General features: G+C 43.8%; 1 protein-coding gene across 1 annotated transcript in view; it reads right to left on the reverse strand.

Moving 5' to 3' along the window:
• Positions 1-20,025, reverse strand: part of B4GALNT4 (beta-1,4-N-acetyl-galactosaminyltransferase 4) — a 324,261-nt gene extending 304,236 nt beyond the window's left edge. The window contains exon 1 of the mRNA XM_060262908.1: positions 19,798-20,025. Coding sequence (XP_060118891.1) covers positions 19,798-19,948 — 151 coding nt within the window. The 5' untranslated portion in view covers positions 19,949-20,025. The remainder of the gene's footprint in view (positions 1-19,797) is intronic.
• Positions 20,026-27,761: the final 7,736 nt, after the last annotated feature.

Genomic DNA, 27,761 nt, shown 5'->3' on the forward strand with positions numbered 1-27,761 from the left:
AATCCAGCTACCAGATAATAAATCATTTGGCATGGGATGGAGATGAAGAGGTTCCTAAAACAAAAATGATCACAGATGCACAAACTAAGAAGAAAACACTTATTCCCACTTCTATAATACCACAGACCAACAAAGGTCCCCCCCACCCCCCCCCACCCCAGATCTTTCTATGATACCAGTTATTTCAGTGGACCATTTCAGAGAAAATTGACAATGGTGCAAAAAGTAATCAGTGTCTTACATTATGTCACTGCAGATGGAACTTGTGACTCAAATTCTATTTGGATATGTTCAGAGAGTCATCCTATTTATTTTGCTGAATGTACAGTTTCAAATGGAAGAAAGTCATCTCTACACATCCTAGAACAGGGGTGTCAAACATGCATTCTGGGGGCCAAATCAGGCCCCCGGAGGGCTCCTATCAAGCTCCCAAGCAACTGGCTATCATCTGCTTCCTTCTCCCTCTCTCTTGCTTCCTTCTACATAAGTTTGCTTTGCAGGGCTTGCTCCATTGCACAGGAGTTACAGAACAAAACCTCTATTTTCTCCATTGGCAGAGTCTTCTCTTTTGGGGAGGAAGCAGAGCTTGCTCTGCCAGGCTCTCTCAATCATAAAGTAAAGCTACTGAGCAAAGCCTCTCTTCCTTCTATTGGCTGAGGCTCCTACCCCTCTTGGTCCCCTGAAGAAGGAAGTAAAGAGCCAGAGCTTCCTTTGCCCAGTTGCCTGGATCCCAAGGAAGAAATACAAAGAAAGCGCCTTTAAGACCAAGCGCTAATGTTTTGAGCATGTTTTAAGGTTTTTTTTAAAAAAAAATTGTTTAATTGTGTTTTTCTGTGTCCTTTATAAAGTTTATATCTCTGCTACCTGATCTTAAATAGGTACACACATGGCCCGGCCCAACAAGGTCTCATTAATCTCAGATCCGGCCCTCATAACAAATGAGCTTGACACACCTGTCCTAGAATAATGCTGTTCTAACTTTAATATCTTACCTATCCAATAACCATACACTTTTCTTTAGAGGAGGAAGAGATTGGATTTATACCCTGCCCTTCACTCAGAGCAGTTTACAATCTCCTTTCTCTTCCTCTCCCCACAACAGACAACCTGTGAGGGAAGTGGAGCTGAGAGCGCTCTCAGAGAACTGTTCCTGAGAGAACAACTCTGAGAGAACTTGTGACCCAAGGTCACACCAGCAGCTGCATATGGCAGAGTGGGGAATGAAACCCAGTTCTCCCAGATTAGAGAGCCACTACACCAAACTGGCTTTCTCTACTTTAATTTTCTTCCCTGCCACTGACAAACTGCACATGTTACAAAACCATACAAGTTAATTTGTCCATACTACATTTGCTCACGTTATCCCCACAGCATTATGGAAACAGGAACATTACATGATGAAAAGAGTTTCACCAGCTTCAAGATGGCAAATCTGTCCTTAGGCTAAGTGACAAACACCTTCTGGACGCTTTGATTAGATGAAAATTGGTTTCAAATCAGCTTGATGTGAGTCTCATGGGCTAGAGCTGTTGTAAAAGCAGCAAAGATAGAAGGCAGCCTTTAGATGATAGGCAGATGGCAAATAGGCCAGTAGTGTTTCTGGGAGAACAGGAAAAACCTTAACTACTCATCTGATACTGGAGCCCTATATAAGTTTATTGGTTTTATTTACCTTTGTATCACTGTTCTAAGTGATTTCTCACATCTGATTACTTAGCTCCATGTCACAGTGAATAAAAGTTACCCTTTGGAAAAGTGGAGCTTTCAAAGCAGTATATCCTTGGAAGGGTTTGACTTTGGCTCCTCAGCCTGAGAAAGTATGTTGCAGGACTCTTCTCCCAAAGGCAGACTCAGCTGAGGCTGCCCTGTCATCAATTTAATAATGTCTGTTGAAGGAATGGACAGCTACCCAACAGACCACCTCTAAGGAGGGAAAAGATCTACAGGCTGCCAAGGTTGCCACCCCTCTGAGTGAATGGGCTGTTATGCCTTAAGGAGGATCCAGACCTCTGAACTTATATGCCTACTAATCATAGAAGTTGAAACCTTATTTCCTAAGGAGGCTTTCCTGAAGGACAAAAACACAGGGTCTGTTTTGCAAAACCCCTAAGTTCTGTCTAGGTAGGAGCTTAGCATTCTCTCTGTGTCTAAGCACTGCCACTGTTTTCCTGAGGATGTTTAGGGTTAGGGCAGAATGAAGGAAGAATGAGTTCCTCTGACCTATGAAAGGAAGAGTTACCATTTGGGACAAAGGCTGGGTCAGGACAAAGCACTACTCCGTCATTGTGGGGAAAGGCCTGAAGCTCTAAAACCCTCCTGGTAGAGGTGATACCCACTAGAAAGATAGTCTTGGAAGTGAACTCTTTGAGAGCACAGGTAGCCATGGGCTTGTAGAGAGTCTGCAAGAGGGCTTTAAGCACTGTATTAAGGTTCCATGAGGGGGACTAGTGAGCCTGAGGCAAATCTATCAGGGATGTTCCCTTACAGAATCTCCTAACATGGGGATGATGGGAGAAACCCTGCCACTTCTTGGCACCTTTTATCACTGGGATGGCAACCACCTGTCTCTTCAGGGTATTGGTGATCAAACCTTTATCCAAACCCACCTGAAGGAAGGTAAAAAAAAAATCACCTTCATAGCCTTGAACAATGCTGTTCTAACTTTAATATCTAACCTATTCAATAATCATACCCTTTTCTTCAGAGGAGGAATCAGTTCACTTTGACTGAGCATGGGTCCAACCCTTTCTCTGAGCACCAGGACTGAAAAAACTTGGCAACTATTGTTATATACCCTGTTGGCTGAACCATTCTAGAACCTACCCTTTGTGTACACTTTTGAAGAAGTCTTCTTTGGACCCTTTGGTCCTGGCCAATTATTGCCCAGTCTCAAATTTACCGTTTCTGGGCAAGATAATTGAGAAAGCGGTGGCAGAGCAGTTTCAAGTTTTCCTGGAAGACACATCTGTCCTCGATCCCTTCCAGTCCAGCTTCCACTCTGGCCATGGGATGGAAACTGTTCTGGTCACCTTCACAGATGACCTTAGAAGGCACTTGGATCAATACAGGTCAGTGCTGCTATTGTTTTAGATCTTTCAGCAGCCTTTGACACAGTCGATTATGATCTAATGACCCACCGCCTTGCCGACACTGGAGTTCAGGGGGTGGCCTTACGGAGGTTTTCCTCCTTTCTCCATGGTCGGGGACAAAGGGTGGTGATCGGTGAGCAGTCCTCCCTGCGTCACCCACTAGAGTGTGGTGTACCACAGGGAGCTATTCTCTCAACATCTATATGCACCCCCTTGCCCAGATTGCCAGAGGTTTTGGGCTAGGTTGTCACCAATATGCAGATGACACCCAGCTCTATTTGTTGATGGATGGCCATTCAGACCACCCCAGACCACCTAACCAGGGCATTGGAAGCAGTGGCTGTTTGGTTGAAGCTGAGCTGGCTGAAACTTAGCCCAACTAAGACAGAGGTCCTGTATATGAGTCGCAGGGGGCTGGGATCAGGCATCCGGCTCCCCACCCTGGATAGCGCATCCCTTGTGCCAACTCAGAAGGTGAGGAGCCTGGGTGTGATACTGGATGCCACCCTCTCTATGGAGGCCCAGGTCACAGCTGTTGCATGGTCTGCCTTTTACCATCTCCGGCAGGCCAGGCAACTAGCACCCTTCCTGGTTCCTTGGGACTTAGCTACAGTGATCCATGAAATGGTCACTTCCAGGTTGGATTACTGTAACTTGCTCTATGCAGGCTTGCCCTTGAGGTTGACCCGGAAACTCCAGCTGGTGCAGAGTGCAGCAGCACGATTGCTGACTGAATCGCCTGTACGGGCGAGCAGTCGGCCAATGCTGCGCAATCTGCACTGGCTACCAATCGAGTACCGGATACGCTTCAAGGTATTAGTACTGGTGTTTAAAGCCTTGTGCGGCCTGGGACTGGCATACCTGAGGGACTGCCTCTCCCCATACAAGCCCCGGAGGTCATTACGTTTGGCCACCCAACATCTTCTGACCATCCGTGGCCCAAAGGACGTCCACCTTGCTTTGACCAGGGTGGGACCCCAAACAGGTAGGATCAGCTCCCTTTGGAGATTTGGGCCCTCCTGGATCTGTTACCATTCCAGAAGGCCTGTAAGACGAAGCTGTTCCGCTAGGTCTTTGGTTGAGGTGGGCAGGCATCCTTATTTAGTTATACCAACACTGACTACCATCTGGATTGGAGGAAATTGGGCCGATATAGCTGGCATTTTCGGACACCTAAATTAAGTGTCTACCTTATCCATGCTGACTTAACTTACATTAAATCCGAGCTACTGGCTCAACTGTCAATTGTCTTAAACTTTAACTTTTAATATGCTTTAACTGTTTTACTGTTTATCTAATGATGTATTGTTGGTTTTTAACTGTTTGATATGCTGGAATCCGTCCTGAGCCCTTATGGAAAAGGGCAGAATATAAATCCACAGAAATAAATAAAATAAAATACTAGGGTGTTTATAACCTTACATGACTAACCTATCTCTTTGAATTGCAACCACTCAATCTTCAGGCTGTGAGGCTTAGCATGGCTGTGGATGAAAGAGGAGCCCTTGACAAAGAAGGTCCTTCCTAATTGGGAGGCACCATGGTTTGTTGGAGGATTGTTGCAGCGGAACCATGACCTTCATGGCCAGAATGGGGCTACTAGCACTATTTCTGCTCTTAGAGCTATGATCCTCTGAATTAGCTGGGTGGGCAGAAAGGTGTACAGCAGTTGGTCTGGCCATGTGTAGCTCAAAGCATCTATTCCTATGGCCTGAGGACACATCGCCCTTGAGACAAACCTTGGAATCTGATGGTTGTGCTCAGAGGTGAAGAAATCCACCTTTACTTTGTCAAATCTGCAGATTTTGTGGAAAGTTTCCATGTTCAACATCCACTCTGATTGATTCAGGGATCTCCTGCTGAGCCAGTCTGTCAGGATGTTGGACAGCTTTGAGCAACCGCGTCTCTGCCCACGGCAAAATCAGTGTTACCTCTGAATCCAGGGAGCTGGATTTCATGACACCTGATGGCTGATATAAGACTTGGCAGTTGTATTGTCTGTGAATAGGAGGTCTTGGAAGGCTAGAAGGCCCTGCCTGATTGCTCTGAGTTCCAGAAAATTTATGCTCTGGCTGGCTTCTTTGCAGGACTAGAGCAGGTCCTTTGCAGGTCCCTTTTGCCACCTTTTTATGGAAGAGATCTTCCAACCGCCTCAGACTTGCATCCAGAGTCATCACTGACCTGTTCAGTTCTCTGAGCAGGTTCCTTCCAGAAGTCTGGATGAAAATAGCCACCATTGGAAGCTCTATGACCTTGTGCCTTCTGTGAGCTACTATACCCTTGACAGGAAGACAAAGCCTTTGGAGAGCGCAAGCATGAAATCTTACCCATGCAATCCTATCCCAACAGGACACCAACATCCCCAAAGGCTTGCTAGGACCAGAGGGAGCTTAGATGTCTTATATGGGACACTGTAAATAGATCACTCTCGGAGGGGCTTTTTCCAGCACCTCTTAAAGAGGCTGTTGTCCCTCCCCTTTTGAAAAAAGCTACATCAGATCCGGCCGAATTGGCAAATTACCGGCCAGTCTCAAATTTACCCTTTTTGGGTAAAATTATTGAGAGGGCAGTGGCGCTACAGTTACAGGTGTTTCTGGATGACACTTCTGTTTTAGACACCCACCAATCCGGCTTTCACCCAGGTCACGGGATGGAGACAATGCTAGTTGACCTGGTGGATGACCTCCAGTGGCATCTGGATCGAGATGGCTTGATGGTGCTGATGTTGTTAGACCTATCAACTGCATTCGATATGGTCGACCGTCGGCTACTGACCCACCGCCTCGCAGATCTAGGGGTTGGCCTTGCAATGGCTTTCCTCTTTCCTTGATGTTCGGGGACAAAGGGTGGCGATTGGAGGAGACCTGTCCCGGAGGCAACCGCTTAATTGTGGGGTGCCACAGGGGGTGGTGCTCTCCCCAATGTTGTTCAATATCTACATGCGCTGCCTTGCCCAGATTGCCCGGAGGTATGGGTTGGGCTGTCAACAATATGCTGATGACACCCAACTCTATCTACTGATGGACGGACGGCCTGACTGTGTCCCAGAAAATCTAGATCTGGTGCTGCATGCTGTGGTGTGATGGCTCAGGCTGAGTAGGTTGAAGCTGAATCCTGCGAAGACAGAAGTCCTTTGCCTGAGTCGGGGCGGTCTGGAAAGGGAAATCCCCCTACCAGCATTTGACGGTGCGCCATTGAAAACGGTGCACAAGGTCAAGAGCTTGGGGGTGCTACTGGAGTCTGCCCTGTCAATGGAGGCCCAGATAGCAGCCACTGTTAAATCCGCTTTTTTTCATCTTAGGCAGGCAAAGCAGTTGGTCCCCTTTCTGGACCGTGATCCACACAACAGTCACCTCGAGGCTGGACTACTGTAATGCCCTCTACATGGGACTGCCCCTGAGCCGAACCCGGAAACTACAGCTAGTGCAGAACGCAGTGGCCAGGCTGTTACTGGGGCTCCCTAGATGGGAGCACATACAGCCGGGGCTGCGGGAACTGCACTGGCTGCCAATAGTGTACTGGATTTGTTACAAGTTATCACCTTTAAAGCCCTATATGGCCGAGGACCTGACTACCTTAGGGACCGTCTCTCCCCATATATTCCACAGAGGGTACTGCTATCTGATTCTCAAAATTTATTGATAATCCCTGGGCCGAGGGAGGCCAAACTGAAAATCACCAGAGAAAGGGCCTTCTCGATTGTAGCCCCCCACTGGTGGAACCAATTGCCAGAGGAGGTGTGGGCCTTACGGAGTTCCGCAGGGCCTGCAAGACTACTCTTTTCCAGCTGGCCTTTACTTAAGAAGGAATCTACCGTAAAAGGAATACTGTCGCCAGGGAAAAACTGTAAGATGCATAACATCAAGTTTTTAGCACCAAATCAACTTAGATGGTTTTAATGTATAATTTATAATATGCAGTGTTTTAATTGTTAAAGGGTTTTTATGTTGTGAGCCGCCCTGAGCCTGCTTCGGCGGGGAGGGGGGGATATAAATTTTTTATTATTATTATTACCTCCATGAGGGACTGCTGGGTAATCTTCTGTAATAACAAAAAGATTTTCTCATTTTTCTTGGGACAGGAAAACCTTGTCCTGAACTGTGTCAATGGTGACTCCCAGGTGAAGTACCCCCTGGGATGGGGACAAGCAGCTCTTCTGAATGAGCCATGGTCTTGCAGGCAGAAGACAGTCCACTCCACTTCTTCCACTCTCTATTGATACAAATGGGACCTGATGAGAATGTCGTTGAGGTACAGGAAAATGAAAACACCCTGGGAAACTAGCACTTGGGTGAAAACTCTTGGGCTGGCTTGAAACCAAAAGGAAGGGCCCAATATTGAAAATGATTCCCATTGTAGGAGAAATGTAGGAAGCCCTGATGAGATTCCTGAATTAGGATGTGAAAACAGGCTTCTATGAAATCTTTCAATGCGAGAAAGTCCTCATTTTTTTAATTTTTGTTTTTAATATAATTTACACTCTTAGAGTTGTTGAACATAAACTACAATCACTTGTATTCAAAATCACACATTTATATCGGACTTACTTAAATTAATTTTTAATAATTTCTATTTCTATGTTATCAATCTATTTTATCTGATCCCATTTTTATCATTAAATATCTAAATCTTTCTGTTGTCCTTTATTTAATTTTATTCATATATATAATTTTTTAAAACTTTAAATTTATCTGTTAATTCTGAAATTGGTCTGTTATATATGAAAGATGTCAATTTTGCTATGGTTGCATATTCATTTAGTTTATTCCTTCAAGTCTGGACATTTTGCTGAAAATATTGTTCTTGCCATCACCATGTATTTGAATAATTCACTGTATATTTTTGTAATATTGTTTGGTAAGAAAGTCCTCCTTTTGAATTGATTGAATTATAGACTTGAGAATTTCCATCCAGAACTTTCTTTTCTTGATCCTGTAATTTAACCATTTTAAGTCTAGAATGGCTCACACATCCCCATTCTTCTTTGGAACTATAAAGAAAATTAAATAGACCCCAGATGCCTTTTGGTCCTCTGGGACTAGTTCTATCATTTGAATGTCCAACAGATGCTGGATGGCCTGAAGTAGTAGTAGTTTCCTTAGGCAATGTTTCCTCGGGATTTGTATAAATCTGACTGGAGGAATGACACTCAGTTCTGGGACTCACCGATCACCTATGGACAACTTCAAAAGATCTGCAAAAAACTGAAGTCATTCTCCAATGTTTGATGGGAATGACTGGATGTAGCTGACATGCCAAGGGGCTCTTTTGGGGTCCTTGCATGACCTGGCTGGCTGATCTGTAGAAAGAGAGGCAGAGATCACTGGATTTCTTGGATTGCCAATGCCTCTGGGAAGTCAAAAGCTGGAGGTGCACTGAGGTTCACAAAAGGAATGAAAGCATTCTTGAGTTGTTGTCCTTTGTATCCAATGGTAGAGCCCTCTTCTTATCTTCATTCTCTACCAGAGATCAACCCATCCCATCCCATCAGAGGTGAATGCTTTTAGAAGGAACACTGGCCACCCAAGCTTGAGAGAAAGGGTCAACTTCTGAGTTGTGGAGTCAGGCTGACAACTGGACTGCATCCAGCTAAGCTTCTGCAGAGAAGGCTGCCAGTAGGGTGATCTTCTTTATCTCATCCTTAAGCTCTTTGGAGGTACCATTACCTGCAGGCAAGAGGTCTGAGGCCCAGGAGTAGACTGCCCTGGAAAAACAGAGCTCACTATGACTCAGCTCAATCACAAGCTGGTGTCTGGAGCATCCATTAACAAAAGTTTAACGCACTCTGCTGCCTTGGGCACCAAGGAATAGAAACACAAAAAGATGGGAAGGTTGGTTTTGGTCCCTGCCAAAGTTTTTGACCACCTTGTCAAAGACAGATGGGAATGCAATCCCATGGAGTGGAAAAATCCCCTGTGGTAAAGCTCTGGCTGGTTTGGTTGCACCAGGTTCCTCCTCTTCTTTCTTGTTGTAAGGGACTTCCAAGATGTGTACGACTTTAGGAAGAACCTTAGGAAAAACTTCCTGCATGAAAAAAACAAGTCAGCATAGTGGCTATGCCTAGATCTTCTTCATCCAATAGCTCTCCCTCCTCCTTTGGAGAGGAAGAGTCAGAGAAATCTGACACTTTAGAATCATGGTCCATCTAGAGACTTAGAGTTCTCCTAGAATGCCTATTAAGTGAAGCCTATTTTCATCTCTTTGAATGAGGAGAAAAGTAATCCTGAATCTCCCCCCTCCTCCCAGCACCAGAACTGGACAGCGATTAGTGTCTAGTTCTGCCAAAAGGCCTACAAGAATCTCTCATGCCGGGGATAGCCTCTAATGAGGCTGCTTTCATCTCCTTATGCATTTCCCCTTCAATCTAAGCCAAAAGGATGACAAGGGCATTATGCCCTGAAAGATCTTCTAGAGTAAGAGTTTCTGCCATTTCTGATTCAGGAAAGGAACCCTGAGCAAAGGCAGGGAGGAGGGAAGGTCAAGGTTTGAAGCCAGCTACTCCTGCGGCACATGCTAAGAAAGACCCACTCAAACTGCCATTAGGGAAATTCCCCACCTTTTTAAACTGAGGTGAGGACCAAGATCATTGCCCTCCTTCTTCAAAACCAGCTCACTCACCTGAAGTAGGGCAACTGAAGGTCAGGATTGGCAATGGAATGATGCATCTAGGTGCACCCAGTTGACTCGTCTAGGCCCATGAGGGGAAGTGGCCAATACCCTGCAGGTCAAGGGAGTAACTGGGGAGGCTCCTAGCCTGAAGGCTACAGTACCTGTGGCTTGCCTCTCCTCCCAAGAGGACTGGAGGTGAAGGGGAGTTCTAACCATGGTGATACACCCATGGGAGCCCCCTTTAAGGAACAGCTGTTTCTCCTTGGGCTCCTCTACTCCCAAGGAGGGGCCAAGGGTGGAGGAGGTATTCCCCCTGAAGTGAAACTCTTCATGGATCACCTGTAAAAGGCAGCAGTCTCCCTGGAACCCCACTAAAACTGCTGTCCCAAAGATTGGGGGTGGGGGAGACTGACAAACAAAATATAAGAAAACATGAAGTAAAAAACCCACAAGGAATGATGGTGCTCTAATGAGAGTGCAGCCAGCAACATAATAACTGTCCTGCAGGCAGGGCCAACACTGGAGCCTGTGAGAGAAGCCACTCCCCTCAGGAACTGCAAAGATCAGCAACCCTGCTTGCTCCTAGGGAGAGGCTTCTGCCCATGCATTTCAAACTGCCCCACACCAGACCACAGGGGAAAACATGATTTCCCTTTGCTTTAGTTTCCTCCTGGGTCCCCAACTTGTACAACTTAAATCATTACCCATTTGATTTTAACTGATCCAATTCTCAGTGAAAAGAGGCAGCAAACTTTCAGTTGGGCAGGTGACAGAATTTTGAAATAGTAGTATGAGCTGTACCACTTCAGACAAGTGGTAAAATATATATATTTTAAATCCTCTCCCTATTTTTTTAAACCAGCAAGTAGAAAACTAGCAAGTAAAGGTGTAGGCTGGACTAGATTCTTCATTGGTAGATTTTGTTTCAGTGTAAGAGGGAGGGGTTTTTAAAAAAGAAGAAGTGGGAGCACACAAAATGGCATCTCCCGTGTGTAATCCGTAGAGGCATTCTACCTTCTCATTGCTGCATGTGTAAATGCATGCCCTAATGATTGTCCTGTCTAGAAGAGACCTGCATTTTGAATCATGTTTCAGGTCTTTCTCTCTATCCTGAAGTACTGACACTCTTAGTAATACTGAAAATTAGGAGCGTCTTTCCATTTTAATCATTCTCCACCAACTTTATCATCTCCAAACAGTTGCAACTGTGTTGGGGGGGGGGGGTTGTGATGCAGCAGAAACCTGGCTATTGATCAGCACCATATCAACGTGGCATATTTTGAAGGATGCATTTCTGAAAATAAAACAAAACCTATTTTCCCTATTTCCCACAGTATCACTCTCAACTTATTTTGATTTTGTAATCTGCTACAAATACTGCCATGTTCCTTGCCTCTCCATTTTATGTATTTGTTTTCACTCATGGGTAATATTTTATATGTCTTTCTAAATTTCATCTTAGCTTCAATCCCAGCTTTTCCACTATCATTTCAAATGTTCTGCTCAACCCCCAATACTTTTACAATAATTCCCAGCTTTATATAACCTTCAAATTTGATTGAACAGGGGTTTTAAGGCATATCATTGATCACTAAGGATAAGCTTTTGCAACACCACAATGCAGTCTTAGCTTTATATAATAAACCCATACTACCTTTAAAAAAAACCCAGAAAATAATATCTGTGCTATATGCAGTTTTGAAACCATTGTTCTTTCCATTTTACTATTGCTAAGCTGAATCACACAGTGGTAAGGTATTTCCCCATCACTGTGGGTACCACTTCTAGTGAAATAGCTCATAACCTGCTATATTTGAAAGACACTCACAGGATGAACTAAATAAGGCTTGTTATGAGAAACACTGCCAGTAGTCTCCTCCAACAACTTGCGTGCATGAGAGCAGGATGTGTGGTGAGTACGTGTGTTAACTGTGTGTGCTGATCCACATCCTCCTCTTTGTATCAGCAGATTTAGCCAGCAACAGAACCACAACAGCAGCTGAGGCCTTTTGATGTCTACGACTCAGACCATCTCCACTTGCAGCTTGCAATCATTTCCAGTAGACGCTCCACCTTGCTGCACAGACAAGGCTCCATAATTCTACAGACACATTTTAAGAAACAGTTCTCAAATTTTGTGCTTGGGGAGGGGTACAATTCAATCAGCCAGTTCTTAACTTTGAAACTTTACATGGATTGGGTCCAGGGCACTTGAAGAATAACCTCCCATATTGTCCAGCTGGGCAGTCTGCCTCACAAGGCCCACTCTGTGCGCCTCCACCTTCAGAGGTAGGGTGGGTATCAAACAGAGACAGGATTTTTTAGTAGTGGCACCTCATGTATGGAATGTCCTCCTTGAGGTTCACCTGTCACCTATGTTACTTTCTTTTGGATGCCAGTCTGAAGAATTTCTGTTCTCCTTTTAATTAAGGGTTTGATTTTTTTAAAACACAATTGTAGCCTGGAATTTTGTTTTAAACTGTCTGTAGTCTGTTTTTATCATCTATGTTTTTATGCTGGGCTGGAGCTTTTTTAATACTGATTTTAATTAATACTGTTTAATGTATTATTATTTTTACTTTGTAAACTCCATTGACCAGCATAAAAATGCACTGCATAAATAAATAGTACAGCAGTTCTCAAACATTAGAAACTCAAGGACCCTCTTTTTGTTTTAAAAATTTTCACAGACTCTGAGTCCTCCCCTCTTCACTTGCCAGTGCCCACCGTGCAGCAAATAACCCTTTGCCTCAGAACAGAAGGGAACTGGGTTATAACTGCCATCAATTTCTTTTTCCTGCTCTCTGCTCCTGCCTGCTGCTTGTCCGAGCAGAAGTGTCGAACTAACAACCAAATCTGACATCAGTGTCACTTTTAAAACCATGTGTGTCTTAAAATGTAACACCAGGTACCAGAGATATAATTTTTATAAAGAACACACATGCAAACCCAATCAACAATATTATTTTTACTCAAAGTACAAACATGCTTAAAATGTTTTTATTTAACTGACACCTCTTGCTCTGAATTATTGCATCAAAATCTGGGGTCAATATCTGTGCTGTAGTACTCCTGTGTATGCTGTTCAGGTCTTTATCTGTAAACTGAGAATGCACTTCTAATTTATTGACATTTATTACAGAAAAGAGCTGCTCACAGACATATGTTGTCCCAAACAAAGACAGAATTTTAAAAGCAAAAGCCTTAAATTGGGGGTAATTTGGACCCCCAAACAGGTAAAATTTGCTAATGGCAACTTCAAAAACCTTATCCTTCAGTACAGTACCACACTTGCTCCCTCCACCTGCCTGTGATTTGTGGCATCCTTTCATTGGTAGGTAGGGAGTAATGTAAATATCCTATTTTGTACTGACTTGCTATGTGTAATCCACATTAGAGAAATTTTTCTTGTCCATCCTCCCACAAGCATAAATAATCCCAGGGGTCCTCTTCTGTCTCTGAAAATATACTTCCCCGCTACACTAGATCAGCAACTTTTTTTTCTCGGCAACCCTAGAAGCATTTCTGTGTGTGAAGCAGGGCTTCTTCCCCACTTAGAAAGGTTTACCCCAAAACATACACGTATAATATAACCTGCCAAGGAACTGAAGCCACTACCCTCAACACTTGCTCAATCCACCACAAAAACCATGAACTTTCCACAGATTCACTGGCCACCTGTTAGTGACCAGAACTCCTAAACCAGCCCTTTTCTCCCACCACCTCTGTGTGATTTATCCACACCCTTCCACTCTTCTCCAAATCTCAAGTCTTCTCCCACTGACCAGCCCTTTCCTTGCACTTCAGTCCCACTTAGAGACCTGACCTTCCACAAAGATGTGCATACACTTTATGGTGCTGAGGTTTGAGCATGGAGACTAAAAACTGGGAGATCCAGGTTCATAAGTCCCACTCTGCCAAGGGAGTTTCGGGGTGATTTTAGGCCTGTCACTCAGATATGTGGCAGCAGCCACATATGCACACAGTCTGGCCCAACCAAGGCCTGTCACTCAGACTCAGACACTCTAATGGAACAAAAGCTCATTAATTCTTTCAGGTGGCTCAAGATCCTTGTTTTATCTTAACTTCCTACTATATCCCTGATCTTGCATGCCACCACCCCCAAACACAAACGCTCAGCACCTTCCCTCACTCCAACAGCTATATGTCACCTCCACTTCCCATGGCTTTCCAAGTGCAGCTTCCACCATGTACCCAATTCAACCCTTCCCTTCTGTGCCCCTCCCTCCAGTCCCTTATACCTCCCCCCCCCCATACACTCTGGCATTCCCATTCCTACACTTCCCCTAACACCCATTTCCATCAGCAGCTTCACCACCACCACACATAATGACTTCCTCCCTCCCTTCTTCTTTCCTCCTTCCACCTCTCAAAGGGTAGCTTCTCCAGCATCGCGGTGGAGAAAGTGTGTGAGAGGCCAGCAGAGGAGGAGAAAGTGGCAGCAACAGTGGCAAAGGAGGTACCTTCTGCCGCTGAAGTGAAGGGGGAGGCCCAGCATGTACATGGACTGATGGGGAGGCAGCAATACACACCCCACATCTGATAGGAGGAAGAGAGGTGGCAGCAGCCACATATGCACACAGCCTGGCCCAACCAAGAGAAAGAGAAGGGGGGATGAACTCTCTAGGCAGCCAATCTGACAGTGGGCTTCTCGCTGTTCTTGGCATCACCCCTCCCCTCCCCTTTGCAGGCCAGATAACAGACCTAGACAGGCCAGTTCCAGCTCCCAGGCTATATATTTGACACCTCTGCAGAGCATTTCCTCCTCAGGAGCCTTGCGACCTTTTAAAGCACACACTGCAAAGCTATGTATGCTCTGCAGCTGCTCCCATCCTATTCCATGTCCCAGGGCTCTCATAAGAAATTGGAGGCCACAGCTGCTGCTGCTGCTGCTGCTGTCTTGGGTATTTCCACCCACCTACCACCACTGTCTACCATGGTTACCAGTGCCCTAAAGGTAAGCAGGTCCTCCCTCCCCACCCTTCCCAGTGAGATGGCTGGTCTCTGTTTCAGGCTGATAGCCAGACGTGACTTTCAGACCCTATACAAGTTTTCAGGGGAACAGAGCAGTTTGGAAAAGTCTGCAGCATATATTTCAACTTCTCAATAAATTTAGAACATTGACACTAAATATTTTCACTGACCATCACTAAACAAGTCGCTCTGTTGCAGCTTCCTCTCCAAGATAAGATAAGAACTACTCAAGTCTCAATACCTCAGCAATCAGTGAGCTGGGCATATGGTACTCAGTCATTTCTTGACCAAGGGAAAAAGTACCGTAACTGCTCCTCCTCCATAGTGATGCATACTCTTTGTGGTTTAGACCTATATTTTTATTTGACCCTTCTTTCAGTTGAAGGTCATAGGATACATCTACAAGGCTACAAGCTGTATCTAAATATTCATAGCAGATCAGACTGATAACATTGACTCTGGGTAATCAGATCAGTCTGATAAACTGACTCTGGGTAGGTTTGCATGACAAACTCTTCCAGTCTGTCATTTACACTTGATCAAGAAACTGAGAAGGCAATTTACCCAGAAGACTGGAAAAATATGCCCTTTCCAACTTCTCATAAGCTTTATTTACTAATCTTGTCTTACTGCCAGTCAAAGTAGCATCGTATAATGCTATAGCTCCGGTAACCACAGAAAGGCACGTAGATTCAGATAACCTGTGAGCTAAATTCAATTAATGCATCATCATAATCATCATAAATTAAGCATGCAGACCATTAAAATTTACAACGTTGGAATCTATTGGCATTTGACAAAATTGACCATTTCAAGTGTACATTCATGGCTGGCAGTTCAGTGAGCGTAAAGCTATTGATTTCTTCAAGGATACTTTCCTTTTCACCAATAATTTTCATAATGCAAAAATAAAATAAAATCCTTTGCACCTCACCACTACAGACTGCAGCCTGGTGGCAAAATCCCGTGCGCTGCCGCATTTGGATCACTGTACAACCTAAGACGGCAGTTCAGCTTTCTTACTGAAAGCAAGTAGATATTATGACCCTTACCAAAGGCAATCCCACTACAAACAAAGTTGCCTTACATTTCTTCTATAGGTTGCCTTTATAGTTTCTCCACAGCAGATATATGTTAGTAGAATCAGGGTTTCCAAATATTTGTTAGTAGTTGATTAGCAATTTCTTTTTTAAAAAATGAATCAAACACGCCACTATACTTCAGTGAAGTCTTATAGAAACATGCTCAATGAATGGTTTGTAAAGAATTTGCCATAATTTTTCTAACAGTTTCATCTCAAGAATCATTATGACTTCAGCTGTAAAATTCTCCTAAATGCAGCTAAAAGAAAAAGCAGTTTTGTGAACTGTTCCCTCTCCACAGAAAGAGAGATACTTTTGCTAATGATGGAAAAAACAGAATTGATTCTGATTAACATACTGTTTTAGAAATGTAAGTCCCCTCATGATCATTTCAAACACAACTATTTTATGATAAGTCATAAATACAGTAACCTGTCTGCAGCAAAACAGCTTAATATTCAACACCCAGTTTTCCAGAGAGTCCTTTTAAAATAAAAAAGACCCAAGTTTGAGATGGATGACATTGGCATAATTCTGAAGCAACTCCACCAAGACTTGGTGTATACTAGCAGAAGGAGAAAAAGAAACCCAAACTGTGAAAGCAGAAAAACCTTAGAGGCCACACTTCCCCTTCAATAAATAAATTAACTGTGTCTACATGGAAAAGTGGAGTGACTTCAAAAGATGTTTTTCTCCTTTCAGTTTCCTTATAATGTCAATAAATTAAAATAGTCCTGGATGAAATGAAATACAAAACAATACCCCCTGTTGACTTCCTGAAACACACTGAACTCTGTTTCTCGCTGTATTATGTAGAAATCGTTTTATTATTATGCAGATAATGATGCATCACTGACACTTTTGTAGAATTTAATTTAAATACTGGAGTTGGAGCTTAAGTGTTGGAGGTAGATGTCATTACTCTGTTTTTCTGCAGCACATGAAACTAAATTCCACCTAGATAAGAGAGTCATCCTACTACGGGTCATACAGTGAGTCTGCACACAAATACATCTTGGTTATCTTAGAGAAAGCAGCATTAGTCAGATGCAGCGGGAAAAACCAATCAGGTGTCTTTAAAGACTGTTCTATGAGCTCCTGACAAAGTGGGCTGTAATCCACAAAGGTTTATGTTAGAAAAAAACTTATGAATGTGCCAGAAGCTGCCAGCTTAATTTTAGTACAGTTTCTTTGTGATATTAGCTCTTGGAAGCAGAGCCTGTGCTTCAGTCATTTTAAGGCTTCCTGAAATCTGCACCGGCTGTAAAATCTTTGGATTTCATTTTTAAAATGAAAGCAAGTTTCTAGATCCCTTTGTCTCATAGCTAAGCCTGGAAAAGGCAATTGTAGAGGATATTAAATGGCCAGAAGCTAGTACACATTAGTACAACCTCTTCTGGAGGTGGTGGGCTCTCCTTTGGAGGTTTTTAAACAGAGGCTAGATGGCCATCTGACAGCAATACTGATTCTGTGAATTAGGCAGATAATGAGGAGGGAACGGTTGAATCAGTGCTTAGTTCTCATGGTCCTTTCTTATATACCCAGGGAAACAATGATCAACACTTTTGAGGTCAGACAGCAATTATTCTTCAGACCAGTTTGGCCAGGGATTCTGAAGGTTTTTGCCATCTTCTGGGCATGAAACAGGTCACTGGGGGTATGTGGGGGAGAGGTATTTGTGAATTTCCTGCATTGATCCTACATGATCCTGGAAGTTCTTTCAAACTCTAAGATTCTATGATTCTAAAAAAACAAGTAAAGGTAGTCCCCTGTGCAAGCACCAGTCGTTTCTGACTCTGGGGTGAAGTCGCATCACGACATTTTCACAGCAGACTTGTTATGGAGTAGTTTGCCATTACCTTCCTCAGTCATCTACACTTTCCCCCCAGCAAGCTGGGTACTCATTTTACCAACCTTGGAAGGATGGAAGGCTGAGTCAACCTTGAGCCAGTTACCTGAACTCAGCTTCCCCTGGGATTGAACTCAGATTAAAATTTTTTTTAAAAACCTGGCACATGCTTTCTTGTATTAGGTTTAACATTTCCATAAGACAACAAACACAGCAACTTTCCTAACTATAGGTTAGCATAATTCCTGCTTGTGCAAGATATGTGCAAGTTACTGTAATGTATTTAACTGAAACATGCAATCAAGAGCTCCTGGATGCTCAACAAATCGCCTATTCTATTCAAAACTTCAAATATATATATTAAAGTTAAATGTAAGTCTTCCCTCAACTCATTCCATTAATTTTTGTCCTAGAACTATTTCTTACATGTGGTTTGACATAAAAGATTGCAGGTTAACCAACATGGTTTGGCAAACAACCAAACAGGAATGGGTCAACCATTCTGCCTCCTTAATATGTACAAGAGCAGAGCCTCCTTGATCACTCCCAAGATTCCAGTGTATAAAGAACAGGCTGTTGCTACAACTCTCTTTAACAAGACTGTGAAAAACTCAGCAATTGACCCAGCTTAGAGAGCTGGATTTTCCGTGTGCTTTAGAATTCTCTGCCCAACACACACAGTAGAGCTCTGTGCGCTGGATTCAGAAATGATTACAGTGCCCTGTTCTAAAGTAATATTGAGCTCCTGCTACAAACACTTTGCCATAAAGACTAAAGACCTGGAGGGTCTGGACAGTTTGTTGGCAATTACAGCTAAGTGCCTGACCTGAGCTCTGGAACACAGTTAACCACACAACAGCTCTTCTGTAAGCATAGCTAAACCCAGACTGTTAAAACCAAAAGGCTGTAATCCCATGTACACTTATGTGGAAGTAAATACCACTAAACTTAGTGGGTCTTCCTCCTGAGTAAATGTATATATGACTAGGCAACACAGTACACGTTCCTCAATGAAAGAGAAATGGATATTCTTTACAACTTGTAGAATGTGAATCTCTGCTTGACAAAAACATACTCACTTCAATGGAGACCTGCTGAAGTAGAATCAATTCAAACAACTTCAGGCTATTTTTACAAATATTTGTCTTTATGCATACTCCTCCAAAAGCTATAGCAGAAAAAAAAACACAGCATAAAGTGACTAACAACTAAAACCAGTTAACAAAACCTATTGTACAACAGAGTTATACCCTTCTAACTCCACTGAAGTCAATGGGTATAGAAAAGTGTAAGTCCATTCAGGATCGCATTGCTAGTCTCTCAGCTTCATCCGATGCAGTCCATGATAGATGATGCCACAAGCATAAACAGTAAAACTGTTACCCTTCAAAGGTGTCACAACTCACACCCTTCTTTGTCTCTGATGTAACATACAGTGCAGCTATACTCCTTCAGGCATCCATATGGAAATCATTACCCACAAACAACAGGCATAAAGGGTGTCATGATCTCCTTACACATCAAAGATGAGACCTGTAGCCATAGCCTGTGCAATGTTATTCATAAATAAACCTGCTGGGATATGGCAAGGAGGATCATTTCCTCATTTGTACAGGGGCCGCAATCTCAGAAGTTGTAGCTTCTGAGTTGGGAAGCATCAGAAAGAGGTTCTAACCTATTGTTGCTCAGAATACTCCTCAGGGGAGGGTTGAAAACAGAACACAGGAGAAAATATAGGAGCATTTCAGCAGCTGCAAAGTACCCAACTATTAAGCAGGATAGGAGGACCCCACCTCAGTCCCGGGGGCACAAGCAACAGAGACCGAATGCTGAGAATCGTTTAATGCAAATATATTGCCCATTAACACATTTTCACCAACTTGCTATATCTAAACAACTTCCCCTTCTTCTTTCCAGAGGCAGCTGCAGGCAGTGTGGGATTTATAATAGGCGTCATTCTGAAAACAGGGGTGTCAATTATTCCGTATTAATTACTTCTAAGCAGAAGAGTGTGAGCTTGCGCATGTTAAGTCACTATTCAAACTCCAAGGGTGGTTGTCTAAGAGGGAACGAAAGAAAAGTAGGAAACGGGGCGGGGGGGGGGGAGCGAAAAAGAGAGACGGGGGCAATGGGACTTCATATGCGGGGGGGGAGGGGGGAGCCACTCGCTTACCCCTGCCGTAGGCGAAGTGCAGGCGCAGCGCCTTGCCTTGGCGCACCTGGCTGATATGCAGGTAGGTGAACCACACGGCGAAGGTGAGCAGCACCAGGAGCAAGAGCAGCTTGAACTGCTTCCGGATCTTCTTCACCGGGAACCACAGCATCCTCCAGGCAGCATTCCCGGGGGGGTCAGGCTGCCCCCGGGGGGTGAGCAATGGACGCCCGGGCCAGCCCTGCCGCGAGAAGGCGGCGGCGGCGGCGGCAGTGAGGGGGGGAGGGGCCGCCGGCTGGAGGAGTCCGCGCCTAACCCGGGCGTCGACTCGTCCCTCTGCCGCTCATCTCGGCGTCTCCAGGGCCGCTGTCTCCTCCGAGCCCCGCGCTCTTCCCGCGGGCCACCTGCAGCGGCAGCGACAACTTTGTTCTGTTGCTCTCCGAGAAAGCGGGACGCCCGCGGCGAGGAGGAGGAGGAGGAGGACGCCGCCTGCCTGCCCAGCGAGGACGCGGAGGCGGAGGAGGACCCCGCGAGGTGCCCGCCAGCAAGGGTGGGGGGGGGGGGGCGCTGCTAGCGCTCGGCCCACAAAGGAGCCCCGCAGCCTCCTGCCAGCCCCCCGCGGGAAGGGACAAAGGCGTGCAGGCAGGCGCGGGGATGCATCGCGGAGCCTCCCTGGGACTGCGAGGGGAGGCGGCGTCGCCCCGAGCGCCTCACTCTTTCGCCGACGCCCCCTTTCCCCGAGTCTAGCGCGCTGCAAAACAGCTCGCAGTCCCCTTCCCGCAAGAAGAACAGCAACAAGAATAATCTTTCCGCTGCGGGCAATGAATGGAGGCAGCAGCGCAGCCCCGAGCGCCTCCCTCTCCTTCTCGCGCCCTAGCTTTCGGGTTGCTATTGCATTGCAGCGGCTCCTCGCCCGCGCTTTACGTTATCCTCTGCTAGGGTGCAAAGCCGAAACCGCGACCGCCGCTGCTAGTATGTCCGCCGTAGGCGCGCGGCTTCCAGCGATGCTCTGACGGCGGCACCATCGCCTCTTCGCCGTCGCCGCTCTGTCTTGACTCAACGAAACCAGCATCCCCACGCTGCGATGCAACCGAACCTGAAACGAGGCGGCCAGAGAGACAGCCCCATCGGGTCCAATCGGAGCTTCGGCTTGCTCCAGTCATCCAATCCCCAACCTCAGGAGGCGGCAACGAAAACGAGGTTCGGCTGTGAGCGGCATTCATCTCCACGCCAACGTGCAAACATCCACCTGGGGAGCGGACCCAGCGGATGCTTTGGTAAAGGGGGTAACATACAGCGGAGGAAATGCCCTTCCACTGCCTGCAAAGCACAAATCCCCTGGATCTAGTGCCAGGCAGCGACATGTGCTTCCCAATGTAGATGAATGGAGGCTTGTCCATTTTCTTCATCTAGTTGCTTGGTGCTTTGCAAGACCAGCCCTAATGGGTTTGGGGACTCCCCTCTGCTTGTGATGGTACCTTCCCAACAGATGCAAGCTGATACTCGTCTGAGAAGTCACTGCAAGGATGCTTCAAGATGGTTAAGCGAGAGGAGGGAGATATGGTTCCCTCAGAGGTGGCCACAGGTAGAATCGCAGAATCCTGCAATACTGGGGAGCAGAACTTAATTCTTCCATGTGCACAAACAGTGACAAAGTAAAATCTTGAGCCTGCTCATGTACGTGTGTATTGTTGCACACTGTAGAAGCTTCAATTCTTTGTGTTCCAAAAGCAAGTTATCGTACCAACCTACAACATGGAGCATGCCATGCGTGTCCATCACTCTCCTTTTTGAATCAAGGGTCCTCGAATGAAAATGGCATTAATAGTTATGCAAAATGGAGTTTTGGCATGTGTTGCTTGTTTGTAAGGGGTGGGAACATGTGACCATTAAATTTCTTTCTGATATACAGAACCCTGCGGAAAAGTTCTGAAGCTTTGTTTTCTGTTGTGTTAAATGGTATTATGTAGCTTTTGTTTAGGACTGTTGCTTTGGGCCAGTCTTTTTTTCTCAGCAGTAAAGGAGCTATTTACTCATCTTTTCCTTTGGTATTCAGTTTTCAGAATTATGGTAGCACTTCTGACGTAACCCATTGTAGGTCTGGTGTGATCCACATTTGTTTCTTGACCAGTTGCTGTAGTGGATCAGAGAACCTGTAGTGCCTTTCTGGCCAAACTCTAGTGGGAGATGAATATGGGTTTAAGTGACAGCGTTTCCTTGCACAAATCTCTGTGAATCAAAAAGAAAATGTCTTTGGAAATTTACTTCCACTGTACACTAACAGTTTCAAGACTACTGTTCCATGTGTAGATCCCTTCAAAATGCTCTTTCTGAAACTACATTTAAGAAGTGTTTCTTGTTCCAGTTTGCTCTAGATGTTCCTAAGGGTGTTGAATATTAAAATACTAGTACTGAACATGAGAAAATGTATGCATTAAGATTTTTTATTCTATTGCAGAGCTTACATCTGTCAAAATGTACCTCATTAATTCTGAAAATCCAGACCTTGTCTCAGCATTCTTGTACCCCACTCATTTTTAGCTCTGGCTCCAGCCTGATGGAATGAGCTCCTGTTAGAGATCAGGACCCTAACACAAATTAACACTAGGATTAAGGAAGCAGTGTGGTGTAGTTTGGGTGCTGTCTAGAGTTATTGATCTTACAGTTTTAAATTCTTTTATATCCTGTTATTCAATGTAACCCGCCCTAAGCTTGTTCATGGGGAAGGGCAGGATAAAAGTCAAATAAAATAAATAATCTTGCAAAACAGTTCCTATGGGTTGAATTTTTATGCTCTTAAAGTATGGGGATTTCTTGCTGAAAGCAAGCTGCCATGGTTCAGCCACAAACACTACTAAGTTTTAAACATGTTATGGTCTTTCTGATAGTACAAATACCCATTCCACCAAAAAAACTTAGCCCGGTAACTCAGCTGAGTCAAAGGAGGACCCAAATATGGGGGCTATTACATAAAGGCCCTCAAGTTGCAACTGACTTGTGGCAACCCCAGCAAGGGAGAAACAGAAATGGTTTGCCAGTGCCTTTCTTTGCAGAGTCTTCCTTGGTGGTCTCTCATCCAAGAACTAACCCCGTTTAGCTTCTTTGGTCTAAGATCAGGCTATACCGTGCCACTTTCCCTCTTGGGTGTTATTACAGGCATAAAAACATGATAACGTGGAAGATTCATGTAGTCATGAGTTGATGAGTCTCAAAGAGTATAGATCCCATTCAGGTCACTTCTTGCCTAATAACACCATTCTCTACAGAATTAAAACCCCATTTCTCTATTCCTTTGCTTCACTGCCTAAATCATTAGATAAAGCATTAAATGTTACAAAGAACAAAGTCCTACGTAATGTCAAAACAATATGTTCACATTTTCTTATTGACTGTTTGATTTGTTTGGGACCAACAAAAGTAGGCGAAATCTGTGAATCTGGCATTTGGTCCAAAACTCTGTTTCTTAGCCAACTGACAAATTGGAGAACAGAACTCTATAGCTGCATTTCTGATTTTCTAACATTCTTTTTACAAGCCTCTTGCACTTAAAATTCAGTCCCAAGTTCTGGAATCACATAGTTACTGAGAAGTATATCTCATATCAGACTGTAAGCTGGATCTCTTGCTTGCTGTTTACAAGCAGCCAAACTCCATTTATATTTTCAACTTTCCTCCCATCTACCAAATCCTCCTCAGTTCTTATCAAAATCTCATCAAACCTCCTGTATTTTTCAGAAAGAAGCAACACAACCAGAATCGTTTAACCAGCTTGTTTCTACTCTTTCCCGTTTGAGGAAACAGGGTAGATAAAGATATGCTAGAATCAACTGACAATGGAGCTTAGAATGAAAATGTCATCTAATTCATGACTCTGTAATGTACTGATGCAAAGACGAAGAAGAAAACAGTATCTTTGTGTTAATGATAACAGAGCATCCCAGATATACTGTAGTTTAGCATGTTTTACCCAGGCTTTCTGTCTGACTAAGTTATGATGTATGGGTTATTTTAAAGCTTGTTCTAAAGTGCAGTTTAACTTATTAAAGATTACATTGTATACATACTTGGAATTATAAAAACTTTCCCTTCAGACTGAGATGGCATTATCTCCATTAAGTCTGAGAAATGGTTCCTCTGTAACTTTATTACTCAGTAAAAAGTAACAATAGAAAATTATGTTTCTTGTTTGTTGTAAAATATAATCACAAAATCTCAGGCTTCCTAACCATTATAAATGTTAACAATTTTAATCAAATCAGTGAATGGTCTCTGCATTTTTCTTTATTAGATCTGAATCTAACTTTACTTTTGACCATATGACTGTGTTGTTTACTAGTTCCTTTTCTGTGCATCTTCCACAAAAGGTCTGATGAAAGGAGCATCTGAAGAAGTTGGTTTTAGTCTGATAGTCTATGCTGGAATAAAGTGTTGTTAGTCTTTAAAGTGCTACAAGGCTCTTGTTTATTTCAATAGAAAATGATCAATATCTCTGAGAACAGAGAACCAATGCAGTTGAATTCCAGTCAGCTCTTTTTTCACTGGGTGATTTTAGGAATGGACATCTTACGCTTTTGGGTACAGCAGACTGCTTGGCTGAATTTTGTTTGTATGCATTGTTTCATACTGGGAAAGAGGAAAATGGAGTCCAAGGCTGCCTTTTAGGGGTGCAGAAAATGTGTAACAGAATTATGAAGTCCCCAGTTCATATTTTGCTTCTCACATAAACTTACAAAGTTACCATTAGGCAAACCATTCTATCTCCACTCAGCCCTCATATGCAATGTATTTATTTATTTTACAGACTTATCTTTCTCACTGAGACTCATGGCAGATTACACAGTGTACGTCAATTTGAGAGCCAGTTTGGTGTAGTAGTTAAGTGTGTGGACTCTTATCTGGGAGAACCAGTTTTGATTCCCTACTCCTCCACTTGCAGCTGCTGGAAAGGCCTGGGTCAGCCATAGCTCTGGCGGAGGTTGTCCTTGAAAGGGCAGTTGCTGTGAGAGTCCTCTCAGCCCCACCCACCTCACAGGGTGTCTGTTGTGGGGGGAGAAGATAAAAGAGATTGTAAGCCGCTCTGAGTCTCTGACGCAGAGAGAAGGGCGGGGTATAAATCTGCAGTCTTCTTTGTCTTCTTCAATGCAAACTACATGATGATAGGTCTAATAAGTAATGAAATAGAACTAGGATTACAGAAATCTGAAACAAAGTCAAAAGTACTAGACATTATATGTTAAACAATGCAGGAAATGGTATTACAGTAGAAGAAAATAGTGTAGTAATAACAGGATAATAAATAAAGCAAACAGGTAATATATACTCTACAGTGACATAATCCACAGTCCCAAAAGCACCTTCCCAAAATATCCCATTATAATAAAGCCCTACTGCCTTTTTAGAAAATGCCTTCCTAAATAATTCTGTTTTACAAAGATTTGTATTTGTTGTTTATAGTCCACCTTTTTCACAGAGACTCAAGGCAGATTATTCATAGTCAGTACAGTCAACAAAATGGGACATTCAGTAGTCAAGGCATTAGGATTTTAGAAGTCTGGAACCACCAGAAAGAACTGAAGCATAGCAAAACTATTCACATGGCACATTAAGTGGTACAGCGATTACATAATGGGATCCTACGACAATAAGCTATACCACACAGCAGCATAGATCACAGTCACAATCATTTATCCTGGTAAGTTTTGTACAATGCAACCCTAGTAACTGTACAGAAAACCTTCTTGAATAATTCAGTTTTGCATAGTTTGTGGAAGGCCTGGAGAGTGGGACTTTTCCTGACCTCCTCAGGCAGGCCATTCCACAAGGCTGGAGTCACAAGGAGAAAGCATGTGTAAAGCCAATTGATGATTTTGCCCATTTGCAGTTTGGTGCCTGCAGAAACCCCTGCTGACATGAGTGAAGTTGTTATGAAAAAGCATAGGGAGAGAGGTGGTCCTGCAAATAAGAAGGTCCAAAACCTGGTAACAAATGGGCAGCCAATGAAGCATCTGCAGAATGAGAGTAATGTGCATATTCTGTCTAGCTCCTGCTAATAGCCAAGCCACAGCATTCTGGACCAGTTGGAGTTTCCAAGTTGGTTTTGAGGGGAGATCAATATGTAGTGCATTACAGTAGTCTGGTCTCGATGTTACTGCTGCATAGATCCAGGGGGCTAGGTCAGCCATATTAAGATAAGTGGCCATTTTATGGGCAGGCTGAGTTGTAGCTGCATTCACTTGCTTCTCCAGTAATAAAGCTGGATCCAGTACGACCCCAAGGCTTTTAACTGAGTCAGCAAAGGTCAGTCAAACTCCACTGAAAATGGGGAGAGCAATGTCCTTCAAGGCCTCTGCCTTCCCAGCCAGCATTACCTCTGTCTTTTCAGGGTTTAAGTTGCACCTTTAAGACCAACAAAGTTTTATTCATGACATAAGCTTTCGTGTACTAAAAGCACACAAAATTGCTAGACTACCTGGGAAAACCATAGAGTCTTCTTGGAAGCTCCTAGAGCAGCCGGCGCACAATGTCGCCGGCATGATGATATCACTGTGAGTGACATCATCGTGCCAGTGATATCAGGGGAGTATCCCCCCACCGGCCCAATGCAGAGTTAGATCCAACAGGATTTTGGTTTCCAGTGTGTCATTTTTTACAGTAAGAGTAGTTTAGTAGTGGAATCGGCTGTCTAGGAAGGTGGTGAACTCCCCCTCACTAGATGAACCAGGGAGGGAGACTTTAGGCTGATCTTGGATTGAGAAGAAAGTTGATTAGATGGCCTGTATGGGCCCCATGGCAAAGACTGGTAAGCTACATTACTGCAGTCCTAAGCTAAAGACTGTTCACAACCTGAGTTCGATCCCAGCAGAAGCTGGGTTCAGGTAGCCGGCTCATAGTTGACTCAGCCTTCCATTCTTCCAAGGATAAAATGAGTACCCAGGTTGCTGGGGGTAAAGTGTAAATGACTGGGGAAGGCAATGCATGAGAACATGAAAGCAACATCACCCCAGAGTCAGAAATGACTGGTGCTTGCACAGGGGATTAACTTTACCTTTTATGGCCCCTTTCAGTTCTTCTATATAAAGCATTGGTATTGATTTGCTTAACTATCAGTTGGCAAATGTCACTTGAAAGTATTGTCCCTGTTCTGTATGTTCTATGCTGTTTTAATGGTAGAATTATACTTAGTAAACAGTAATTAAACATCAAATAAAGGTTAATTGCTGCCAACCTATAGAATTATATAGTGTTATATACAGGGCTTGTTTTGTAGAAAACGTCCAGCAGGAACTCATATGCATATTAGGCCACACCCCCTGACATCACCATTGTTTCACACAGAGCTTTTTTATGGGAAAAGCCCAGCAGGAACTGATTTGCATATTAGGCCACACCCCCGACACAACACCAGTCAGAACTGCGTTCCTGTGCGTTCCTGCTTTTTTTTTTTTTTTTAAGGGCCTGGTTATATAACAGAATACTTACCTCTAATACTGGCAAAGTACAATGATGCTAAATAAAAAAGCCTGCATATATAGCCTTGCTGAATGACCAGATTTTTAAACATTATTTTTCTGATCACTACTTTTACACTGCCTCATCTCAAACAGATCCTGAAGGTGGATATGTTTATTTACTTTAATTGTATTTAATCATAGTTGAAAAGACGAGTATCAATATCTTTAAGTCACATGGGTACCTATAAAATTGTTAACATTAGAAATGCAATGAATGTGTACAGAGTGTAAACTGAAATTTAAAAAAAACTTCTTGTAATTTGTCTCCAGATACGAAGACTGCAAGGTGTTTCAACAAGAATTACCAACGAGAACATGTAATAGATGAAATGAAATAAAAATAATCCATGTCTCACAATATAGGCTATTCTCCTGTAGACATTTTTATTGTAGTTTTAAACAAGCATGCTTTCTTTCAGGAAAACTCTTGGACAAGGGGGAATTCTGTTCATTTTGTTACATGTGAGTATCTGA

The sequence above is a fragment of the Heteronotia binoei genome, chromosome 21 (assembly GCF_032191835.1).
Source record: "Heteronotia binoei isolate CCM8104 ecotype False Entrance Well chromosome 21, APGP_CSIRO_Hbin_v1, whole genome shotgun sequence".
Classification (NCBI taxonomy): domain Eukaryota; kingdom Metazoa; phylum Chordata; class Lepidosauria; order Squamata; family Gekkonidae; genus Heteronotia; species Heteronotia binoei.